The 12,320-nt window shown below is 42.6% G+C and overlaps 1 protein-coding gene across 1 annotated transcript in view; it reads left to right on the top strand.

Moving 5' to 3' along the window:
* The window catches only part of LOC100135875 (aryl hydrocarbon receptor beta), a gene marked incomplete at its 5' end in the record, with an annotated part of 44,594 nt that extends 34,904 nt beyond the window's left edge, over nt 1-9,690 (top strand). The window contains 7 exon segments of the mRNA NM_001124252.1: nt 1,986-2,106; nt 2,300-2,439; nt 5,795-5,997; nt 6,251-6,360; nt 6,454-6,595; nt 6,695-8,606; nt 8,829-9,690. Of these exon segments, the coding sequence (NP_001117724.1) occupies nt 1,986-2,106; nt 2,300-2,439; nt 5,795-5,997; nt 6,251-6,360; nt 6,454-6,595; nt 6,695-8,606; nt 8,829-8,939 (2,739 nt within the window). The 3' untranslated portion in view covers nt 8,940-9,690.
* Between the last annotated feature and the right edge of the window lie 2,630 nt (nt 9,691-12,320).

Here is a 12,320-nt window from a genome sequence, read left to right as displayed (position 1 = left end):
CAATCCGTTGGAGTTTAGCACAACAAACACACACAGAGTTTACTTCTGCCACAAATTAGAAGTCTTTATAGTAGTTGGATTATATTTAGAGTTACAGTTCGCACGAAGCCTTTCACATTGGTTTTCAGTAGAAATTCATTCAAAATACAGGTCACTTCCAAAATCAAGGAAGTACTTGACTATTGAGAGATACAAAGTATATTGAAAGCAGATGCTTCCACACAGGTGAGTTAATTAAGCAATTAAAACATACCATCATGTTTAGGGTCACGTATAAAAATTCCCAGTTGCCCATTATGTTGGCTACCATGGTTAGAAGAAAAGATCTCAGTGAGTTTGAAAAAGGGGTTTCAAAGGAGCATAGGGAGTTTAAAGGATGTGTGTGTGTGTGTGTGTGTGTGTGTGTCTCGATCACCAGATCTCAACCCAATTGAACAATAATGGGAGATTCTGGAGCGGCACCTGAGAGCACGTTTTCTACCACCATAAATAAAACAAATGAGGCAATTTCTTGTGGAAGAATGGTGTTGCGTACCTCCAATAGAGTTCCAGACACTTGAAGAATCTATGCCAAGGCCGATTAAACCCGGTCTCTCGGCTCGTGGCGGCCCAACGCCCTTTTAAGACACTTTATGTTGGTGTTTCCTTTATTTTGACAGTTACCTGTATCTCAGTGCCATCTGACAATGTGATGTTACTCTGTTGGTTTGAAGAGTCCACTATGGCTTTGACCACAAACCGCATTGTTCCTCTTGTTCTGAAGAGAGCGCCAGAATTCCAAATTCTAAGTGAATCCGAGGAAACCAGAAACAAACAGTGTCCAGGACCCACTTTAGTCTTGTGGCTTCAGGGTTTGTTTGCTTAATAACAGACATAAGCTGAGCTCCATTACATTGCCGTTATAGTTTCTCAGTGGTGGGCAGCACAGTTGCATTTCCTATTTTAGGTCCTTCTAAAGGCTCCTATTAGTTGTCCATTCCAGCGGAGGCCAGACTATTTGTGAAGTACACATGTCATTAAGTAACCCTGATATGGCCTGTAGACACCATTATTATTATGTGTCTACCATAATAAATCGAGGCTACAGCCATAGTCATAAACTACACCTAAAGGAAAACCGTACAAAAACGATATTTTGGTATTTGTTTCATTAGTCCATTGTTGACATAGTCCCAAAATGTTTTGCATGTCAGCAATCAAGTTTTCAAGATATATAACCTTCAAAATACATGAATAAAGCTGTAATGAAGCATCATACCGGCTGTATTTCTGTATTTTGAAAGTTTTACACTGAGTGTACAAAACATTAGGAACACCTTCCTAATATTGAGTTGCACCCCCTTTAGCCCTCAGAACAGCCTCAAACCTTCTGTACAAGGTGTCCAAAGCATTCCACAGGGATACTGGCCCATGTTGACTTCAACGCTTCCTACAGTTGTGTCAAGTTGCCTGGATATCCTTGGGGTGGTGGACCATTCTTGATACACACAGGAAACTGTTAAGCATGAAAAACCCAGCAGCGTGGCAGTTCTTGACACACTCACACCGGTGCGCCTGGCACCTACTACCATATCCTGTTTTAAGGCACTTGAGTATTTCATCTTGCCCATTCCCCATCTGAATGGCACACGTACACAATCCATTTCTCAATTGTTTTAAAGCTTAAAAATCCTTCTTTAACCTGTCTCCTCCTCTTCATCTACCTTGATTGAAGTGGATATAACAGGTGACATCAACAAGGGATTGTAGCTTTCATCTGGATTCTCCTGGTCAGTCTATGTCGAGGAAACAGCAGGTGTTCCTAATGTTTATAAAATCGGTATATAAATTGAAAACTTGATTGCTGACATGCAAAACAATTTGGGACTATATCAACAATGGACTAATGAAACAAATACCAAAAGATAGTTTTTGGGGTGGAATTGTCTTTTAACTTTGATAGAGTACAATCGTTGAGTTTGCCCTCTCTCTTTGTCTGTCTGTAGTCAGACGTGGTTCACCAGAGTGTGTTTGAGCTGATCCACACAGATGACAGAGCCACGTTCAGACGACAGCTTCACTTTGCCCTCAACCCCAAGCCCTTTGACCCAGAGCAGGGAGGAGACGGTGAGTGATCTGGAGGGAATGGTTTGTGGCAAGTTTGGGTCGTTTATTTCAGTGAATTTTTGTGTAAGTCATCGATTGATGTCAATGGGAGCCTGTTCAAGCTACGTGTGTATATTTCAAGTTAAGTTTTGCCCCATGTTTTTGATGATAAGCTCTCATTATACAATCTTTCACCCTGTTTTTTTATGTTCAGGCATGGCAAGCAGCAGTGACATCACCAGGAACATTGTGACCTATAACCCTGAGCAGCTCCCCCCAGAGAACTCCTCCTTCCTGGAGAGGAACTTTGTGTGTCGCTTCCGCTGCCTCCTGGACAACTCCTCTGGCTTCCTGGTGAGTCTCTCATCTATAGGGCTGTAGAGAACACATCCACTTTGTATTGTCACCAGAAAGTACTTCATACACTTTATTGTGTCATAAGAACTAGGGTTGCAAAGCTACCGATCATTTACCAAAGTTAGTAGAATCTTCAGTCATTTTGGTAAATAACAGAAACTCTATGGCAATCTATTGTAACTTTGGTAATTTATACTTGAATAACTTTGGGGCGGCAGGTAGCCTTGTGGTTAGAGCGTTGGACTAGTAACCAAAATGTTGCAAGATTGAATCCCTGAGCTGACAGGGTAAAAATCTGTCATTCTGCCCCTGAACAAGGCAGTTAACCCACTGTTCCTAGGCTGTCATTGTAAATAAGAATTTGTTGTTAACTGTCTTGCCTAGTTAAATGAAGGTAAAAAAAAATGTTTTCATATATAGTATATATTTTTTTTTATATCTGTGTCCATATTGTCCATGGGTTTCTAGTAGAAAGACCATATGGTTTAAGAGAATATAGTTGAATTAATGAAAAATATACAGTGGGGCAAAAAAGTATTTAGTCAACCACCAATTGTGCAAGTTCTCCCACTTAAAAAGGTGAGAGAGGCCTGTAATTTCCATCATAGGTACACTTCAACTATGACAGGCAAAATGAGAAAAAAAAATCCAGAAAATCACATTGTAGGATGTTTAATGAATTTATTTGCAAATGATGGTGGAAAATAAGTATTTGGTCAATAACAAAAGTCTATTTCAATACTTTGTTATATACCCTTTGTTGGCAATGACAGAGGTCAAGCATCATGCTTTGGGGATGTTTTTCTGCAAAGGGACCAGGACGACTGATCCGTGTAAAGGAAAGAATGAATGGGGCCATGTATCGTGAGATTTTGAGTGAAAACCTCCTTCCATCAGCAAGGGCATTGAAGATGAAACGTGGCTGGGTCTTTCAGCATGACAATGATCCCAAACACACCACCCGGGCAACGAAGGAGTGGCTTCGTAAGAAGCATTTCAAGGTCCTGGAGTGGCCTAGCCAGTCTCCAGATCTCAACCCCATATAAAATCTTTGGAGGGAGTTGAAAGTCCGTGTTGCCCAGCAACAGCCCCAAAACATCACTGCTCTAGAGGAGATCTGCATGGAGGAATGGGCCAAAATACCAGCAACAGTGTGTGAAAACCTTGTGAAGACTTACAGAAAACGTTTGACCTCTGTCATTGCCAACAAAGGGTATATAACAAAGTATTGAGATAAACTTTTGTTATTGACCAAATACTTATTTTCCACCATAATTTGCAAATAAATTCATTAAAAATCCTTCAATGTGATTTCCTGGATTTTTTTTTTCATTTTGTCTGTCATAGTTGAAGTGTACCTATGATGGAAATTACAGGCCTCTCTCATCTTTTTAAGTGGGAGAACTTGCACAATTGGTGGCTGACTAAATCCTTTTTTGCCCCACTGTATATAAATCGACAATGGCATTATTTTCAATTATCTCTGCAAATCGTACAATGATTGACTTTTTCACCAAATATTGAAAACAAATACATATTGACATACAGTACATTGTAGAAGAATAGTGAAGACATCAAAACTATGAAATAACACATATGGAATCATGTAGTAAACAAACAAGTATTAAACAAATCAAAAATATTTTTGATTTTCGATTCTTCAAAGTAGCCACCCTTTGCCTTGACAGCTTTGCACACTCTTGGCATTCTCTCAACCAGCTTCACCTGGAATGCTTTTCCAACCATCTTGTCAGAGTTCCCACATATGCTGAGCACTTGTTGGCTGCTTTTCCTTCACTCTGCGGTCCAACTCATCCCAAACCATCTCAATTGGGTTGAGGTCGGGTGATTGTGGAGGCCAGGTCATCTGATGCAGCACTCCATTACTCTCCTTCTTGGTCAAATAGCCCTTACACAGCCTGGAGGGGTGTTGGGTCATTGTCCTGTTGAAAACAATTGATCGTTCCACTAAGAACAAACCAGATGGCATGGCCTATCGCTGCAGAATGCTGGTTCAGTGTGCCTTGAATTTTAAATATATCACAGACAGTATCTCCAGCAAAGCACCCCCACACTATCACATCACCTCCTCCGTGCTTCACAGTGGGAACCACACATGCAGAGATCATCCGTTCACCCACTCTGCTTCTCACAAAGACATGGTGGTTTGAACCAAAAATCGCACTGGTCTAATGTCCATTGCTCGTGTTTCTTGGCCCAATCAAGCTTCTTCTTGTTATTGGTGTTCTTTAGTAGTGGTTTCTTTGCAGCAATTCGACCATAAAGGCCTGAGTCACGTAGTCCCCTCTGAACAGTTGAGCAGCAGAGGTAAATCTAGGTCTTCCTGTGGCGGGCATCATGAGAGCCAGTTTCATCATAGCGCTTGATGGTTTTTGCGACTGCACTTGAAGAAACTTTCAACGTTTTTGAAATGTTCCGGATTGACTGACCTTCATGTCTTAAAGTAATGATGGACTGTCGTTTCTGTTTGCTTATTTGAGCTGTTCTTGCCATAAAATGGACTTGGTCTTTTACCAAATAGGGCTCTTCTGTATACCACCCCTACATTGTCACAACACTGATTGATTCAAACACATTAAGAAGGAAAGAAATTCCACAAATTGACTTTTAACAAGGCACACCTGATTGAAATGCATTCCACATGACTACCTCATGAAGCTGGTTGATAGAATGCCAAGAGTGTGCAAAGCTGTCGTTAAGGCAAAGGGTGGCTACTTTGAAGAATCTCACATTTAACATTCCACAATGTAGAATAATAGTAAAAATAAAGAAAAACCCTGGAATGAGTATGTGTGCCCAAACTGGTACTGTAGTAAAATAAATAAATAAGTCTGTAAAAAAAAAAAGATGAAGGATATATCATGCTGAAAGCCTCATATTAAAAACACCAATGTTATTCACTATAAGTTGATGGTTTATATTTAGGATAATGTTTAACAGCTTTGTTATTCTATTTTTTTTTGTGTGTAAATAATCTTATTGAATTATTTTATATATTTGACATGTGATTCGGCCAGATAGAGAGGGCCATTCATAATTACAGAAACTAGTGATAATCTGAAGTACCCAAAAGGGCCACTAGTCATGTCTTGTGATGGATTACATAAAATCCTTGAAAGTTACCAGAATTCTGGTAGTTTACTGGTAAGCTTTGAAAGTTTCCAGTAATATACCCTCCCTTTGCTACCCTAATAATAACACATACCAGCACCGTTGATCAATATGACAGTGTACAGTGAGTGGTGGATCTTGGCAAAGTTTGGCTAAACTTTTTATACAGTCACCAGCCAAGTTTCTGAGTCTAACATCCCTTTGTTCTCCTCATATTCAGGCTCTGAACTTCCAGGGGCGTCTCAAGTTCCTCCATGCCCAGAGCATGCTGGGGGATGACGGGACACGCAGCCAGCCCAACCTGGGCCTGTTCACCATCGCCACCCCTGTCCAAAACCCGTCCATTTTGGAGATCAGAACTAAGACAATCTTCTTCCAGACCAAACACAAGCTCGACTTCACCCCCATGGGTGTTGATGCCAGGTGACTCTAAAGGCCTGAAACTAGTTCTCACTGGGTCCCAAAAAGTTGGAAGCTTTGGCCTACATTTAGGAAAGATGTATGATAGTATTTAACCTGTGCCTTGATCAAATGTATGACTTAAGAAAAAATGTGTCACAATTTCACTTTTATATTCAACATGTTTGAGGGATGACTTCACAGGTGAACATGTGTTATGTGCTGTACTTTCCACTAATGCTCATATGGTGAGTCCTGTCTTGTCATCTCTCTACAGGGGGAAGGTTGTCCTGGGCTACTCAGAGATGGAGTTGTGTATGAGAGGCTCTGGTTATCAGTTCATCCATGCAGCTGATATGATGTACTGCGCAGACAACCATGTCAGAAGTAGGTTTTCTTCATCCTTTATAATAACTCTTTATTCGTTTGATCAATATTTTTTTGCAGATTTATCTAATGCTATGAATCTTCTTCTCTCAGTGATTAAGACAGGAGAGAGTGGTCTGACCACGTTCAGACTGCTTCAGAAGACTGGGTGCTGGGTCTGGGTCCAGGCCAATGCCAGGCTCGTCTACAAAGGAGGAAGACCTGACTTCATCATCGCACGCCAGAGAGCTTTGCTGTGAGTTATCTGCAATATGTCTGTATCATAATTTTTTATTGTTTCTCAAAATATATGATTGCATATTCATTCATTCAGTCATTCATACATATGATACAGTAATTCCGAGGGAGAGGAGCATTTACGCCAGAGGAAGATGGAGCTGCCCTTCAGCTTCACCACCGGGGAGGCCCTGCTGTACGAGACCGGCCCCACTCTGGATGCCACTGAGTTCCAAACCAACTCCCCAAAAATCCGCAAGGTGGAGTCTCTGGACCCCCAGTCTCTGCTGGGCTCCTTAATGAACCAAGATGAGTCCATCTACACCCAGCCCCAGGAGCCTCAGCTACCCATAGACCAGGCATTCATGGACAGCCGAGCGCTCACCAATGTGGCCTGTAACTCCTGGCAGAGTAGCATGGAGCCCCAGGGGCCCGACGGGGATGATGATGGTGACGGCCCCAGTGAGGTGAAGCAGAAGGGGGCGGTGGTGGCCATGATAGACGCCCTGGAGAAGATGGCACGAGATGGGGACCTGTGTGAGGCGCTGCAGGGGCTGGACGTGGACGAGGCCGAGCTGATGGAGTGGGAGAGTGCCCTCCTCAGGCTGAGCCAGGAATCCAACGGGACTGGGGGCGGGGATACCTCCCCGGAGCTGGATGACATCATGACCAATGACATCTTCTCTTACGTGGAGGAAGCCTTGTTCAAGGAGAGCAGCGAGGGGAGCGGTAACCAGCCCAACTGCTCCATTATGGTCAACAACAACCCTAACCTAAACCTGTTCACAGAGGTGTTTAACAACAACAACCAGGATGGACCATTCCCAGGAATGGTCAGCCCTACAGGTGTAGGACAGTGCAAGCCCGGGTTGCTTGACAGCCGCAGCTTTATCCATAATGGCTCCCCAGTGAACAGTCTAAATGGTCAGGTAACAGGCAATGGACCAGATGGTTTGGCAGGACAGAACCAGGCAGGACCACACCAGGTGTTCAACAGCACCCAGAGGCTCTCCCACTTTGGCCCCCAGATCCCTCAGATGGACCTGAACATCCCCACCCTGCAGCAGCTACAGCTCAATGACATCTTCACCCCCTCTCTGGAGCTCCCCGAGCTCAGTATCCCACACAGCTCAGGCCAGAACGGGGCTGTTACGTTTTGCACCAACATGGCTGGATCCTGTGCTCAGGCACCAAACAACCACATGGGAAGCCCTCAGGGTATCACTGGCCGGGTCCACTCTAACCAGCCACCTCCACAGTTTTTCACTCATAATGGCTTGCCAGCTACAATGGCATCAAACGGACCACAACAGATCTCTGTTCCGCAGTCCAACCATGTAGCACCTAGTCTGGTGGATGGCTGGGCATCCATGATTCCCAGTAATGCCTTTGTTTCACCCCAGATTGAATCTAGCAATCTCAATCTATCTAATCCCCTTCCGACTGCTTGCCTTCAGGGAAACAGTGCACCATTTCAGTCACTCAAAATCCAGAGAGTTCTGCAGTGGCCCCAGAACCAGCAGCAGCTGCCACCCCCAGCCAGCACAATACAGAATGGAATAATGGCAAATGGACACACATTCATCCCTGACTGTCACAGTCAAGACTCAGAGACTCAAAGAGTCCCTCTCACAGGCATTTGGCCACAGAACCCCAACAGACTGTACCACCAAACTCAGCATGGGGGATTGGCCAATGGCCAGCCTGCTCCATCCAGTAGCTGCATGTTTGAGAACATCTCACCCCACCTACCTAATGGAAACAGCCACGTGGATGGCACCAGGCTGGCCTCCACGTTGTCTGTATGCCAGAGTAGGATGGTGGACCCCCAGGACCAGAGTCCTCCAAAGGGCTCTTGCTACTTCCAGTGGGGCCCCAGTGAGCCGGTGGTGGGCACGTCAGCCGTCATCCAGGACAGCACCAGCACCAGCCCCCCGTCTCGCCCGCTGGTGGCCAACATAACCACCCCTGAGGGCCTACTGGCCATGCAGCAGTACCTGGCTGGATGCAGCGGAGTCGGACAGACACAGGTAACTAAGCACCCTCTCGTCCTCTGCTGCTACTGTTATGGATGGAGCAGTGATTTTTTTCCTTACCAAATGAACTGGTTTTCACACAGATAGGAAAACTCAGGGCCCTAAATAGTTATGAAGTAATTTCTTGATAGGAATCATTTTTACTTTATGATATGAAACTTTATGAAACAAGCCAGGCATCTGATTCTATCTTTTGTCATACTTTTCCCCCAACAGATTCCAAGCCTCCCTGTTATAGACAGCAATGGAATATTATCTTTACCACCCCTTGTAAATGGATCCATGTGCTTTACAGAGCACAACCAAATCAACTATTGCAACTTCTAAACATGCGTCACATTGCCTTACGAGGTACAAATGGCGGACAGAGAGAGGAGGAAGCCATCCATGAATCTATTCATCCTTCCGTGAATCTATTCATCCTTCCATCTGTACGCTTTCATAGACAACCCTCTGCCTTAAGAGATGTCTCAGTGAGGGTGTTGTGAAGACAAGCCATCCCCTCATCATGTGTGGTCAAACACACCATCCCATCTCCCCATATCAGTGTTTGCAGTAAATACAAGGACTCCTTTAATTACCCCTTGTCACTTCTGTCAGCAATGGAACAAAAAGCGATAACTTCAAATTGAACTGGTTTTCTTTGTGTTTTTGCACTGTCTTCTGTTTTGTTTGCTGATGCCGTGCCTTTGTTTTTATTACTGTGTAACAACAATTTCTGTCACAACTTGTTTGTTTAATTGCCTTCAATGATATGAATGAAGTATGAATCCTCACTAGTGCATTTGGCTGCCGTTATAATGGCTGGCGTTACATGGCTTTTTAAGGTCATGACCAATTCCCAAAGTGATATTCTCATGAAGCAAGCCGTATTCATTTTTTTTTTTAAATGTTTGTTTCTTGTGCACTTACATTATAGTCGGATGGTGATAGGACACCATTCAAGTTTTCACTCATGGGAAAACAAAACAAAATACTAATGTTGTACACAAAAATAAAGTCATAACAAACATTTTTGTATGGAGTGTAAATACAGAAATTGAATCTATATTCTTATATAAAGACATTATGTAAAACGATGTGAGTGCACTTGTGTTTATGACTGTGATGAATATGACTATGTTTACAGCGTGTGTGTGCAAAGGCGTTCGTGTGTCTTTGTGTTCTCTTCTTCTGGAGAGTGAATGAAGCCGTGTACAAATGTCCCGTGTAACTCAGTTGGTAGAGCATGGCACTTGCAACGCCAGGGTTGTGGCTTTGATTCCCAAGGGGGACCAGTATGAAAATGTATTGACAAGAGCATCTGCTAAATTACTAAAATGTAAATGTACTAATAGACATTCTGAGGAAAAGATGATTTATTTCATTGAAATGTCTGCATCGGTTGCAGAGTAGGCCGTATGACTAACCATGCAAGGCATGTGCTTTCAGATGATACCCCTTGTAATGCTATTGGTATCCAAATGTCATTACAGTTTGACAATACTCTGATGCAGTATGTCGATAATGTTATATCAATAGTAGTAAACCCTTTGTTTGTTTTTCTTTGCTTTTGTTTTATTTTGGTATTATCTAAACTTCACTAAGCCGCTAACTTCTTATGGTCATAATACTAACTGTGGAGGAATGCGGGCCCTAATGCTGCATCTATAAGAGACGCAGAAGTCCTATAAGGACTAGTATAGTAACCATAGTTACTACAGACATGGGACTAGAAGTCGAACTTCCCACGAGGCTGCCATGATGACTCCGCATATTCAACAAATGGAACTCCATGTCAGTCAATGATTGACAGAAAGATGTCAGATCCTCCCAATTTAAATGTCCCCTGACACTGAAGGCTCCCGTCATCACTCATCTCTTGTCTCCCTCAGAGGGCTCTGAGACTAAATCAATATGGCCACCCACCTTTCATTTCCTTTGACCTACTTCCTCATTCTGCTCATTTGACAGGGTAAGATAGATGAGAGGAATATGGAGGAAACTAAACCCGGCCAACTAGAGGGCCTCTCCTGCCAAACTGCTCTCACCATTTCAGCTCGCTCAGCTCAGTAAGGCAGAGGAAAGTACATATAGTAAATGGAGCTATTCTATGTACTGGTTATATTCACATTTAGCTTTGGCTTTTAAAATTGTATTTAGTAATTGTTCTTGTTGCTTTAACCAGCTGATATACAAGCTTTCAAAGTGCCTGCCTTGAAATGTTGATAAAGTTTCTCGTATCAAAGCTTATATAAAAGAAAGGGAAGGGTATGCTATACAGTATACTGTATATTAGCCCTGAGCCATGTAGCTATTCTTTAAGCGCACTCTTCAACAGTCTTCAACATCAGGCAGTTGCAGAGTTCAGCATATTATGAATATTTACATTTTTGCATTTGTTGGTTGTATGTTTGTTTATTTGTATGTTTTGTTATTATGTCTAGTGGCCGTACAACATCTGTTAGACAGGTATTTTCTTTGTAAGCCTATATTTCCACAGAAATATATCATTTAGTGTAGTTCACTTGTATTTAGCCAAGTATAGTGTATGTAATGTATTGACAATTACCAACTTACTTGTTACCATTTGTTTCTTAATTGTACAATTAAATTTGATATTAAAAATATTCCTAATAACTTACTGCTGTGTTACTTGGTCATTGTTAAAGTGAAATACTCCTGTTAGCCACTGGAGGGTGCATCTCTTCACTGTTGACTGAATAACAATCATCTCACTGGCCTATGTAAACAGTGCAATGAGAAGACTAGGATTTCCACTAGGGAATGGGGATACCTAGTCAGTCGCTCAATTGAATGCATTCAACCAAAATTTTACCTAGCCTCTCTGAATCAGAGAGGTGCGGGGGGGGGGGGGGGGGGGGGCTGCCTTTATCGACGTCATCAATGCCCGGGGAGCAGTTGTTGGGGGTTAACTGCCTTACTTACTCAAGGGCAGAACGGCAGATTTTTCCACCGTCTCTGGGATTTGAACCAATGACCTTCCAGTTACTGGCTCACTAGGCTATCTGCCGCTATAGTACAGCCACAAAAATGGCCTATATCGTATCAAATTGAGGAAAAGAAAAATTTGCTTTTTTTGTCTTCATTTTAGGTTTGAGTTAGGCATAAGGTTAGCAGTGTGGCTACGGTTAGGGTTAAGGTTAGGGTTAAGTTTAAAATACAATTTTAAGAAGATAGATTTTAGAAATAGGCGGGGTTTAGGACATTGTGGCTGTAATAACTAGTGATGACCTGTGCTTAGAGCTAAAACAAATCTAGACTGAGCTAGAGGAAAGTTAGGACACAAACTGTGGCGCCCAACAGATTCCTTAAATGCTCTGACAAACAGACAGACCACCAACGCTTTAAATACACAGATGTTAAATCAACTGTAACTGAAGGTGTTCCTGAATAATAATAAAACATCTAAGCAAATGTTACCATTGACAAAACAAATTAAATGAGATAATATCTGTTACAACCATAAATAGACATGAAAGAACCTGGCCCTATTGATGAATGCCAAACTTCAATCACTCACAGACAAGTACTGTATCTTGCCAACAAAAGATACATCTTTGCACCATTCTCATTGGGTCTGCATTATGACATCATTATCACCTCTCAACCCCACTCTGTGCATCCAAAGTACCTCTTTCTGGATCTGCATCAATTGAACTTGCCCCGAAACCACTTCTATCCTCAATCAGTGAATTAGTCTTGCTA

This window comes from Oncorhynchus mykiss, chromosome 3 (assembly GCF_057628025.1).
Source record: "Oncorhynchus mykiss isolate SJ-2025 chromosome 3, ASM5762802v1, whole genome shotgun sequence".
NCBI classification, from domain to species: Eukaryota; Metazoa; Chordata; class Actinopteri; order Salmoniformes; family Salmonidae; genus Oncorhynchus; species Oncorhynchus mykiss.
The sequence above is the reverse complement of the archived record's forward strand: the minus strand, read 5'-3'. Positions and strand labels throughout refer to the sequence as shown.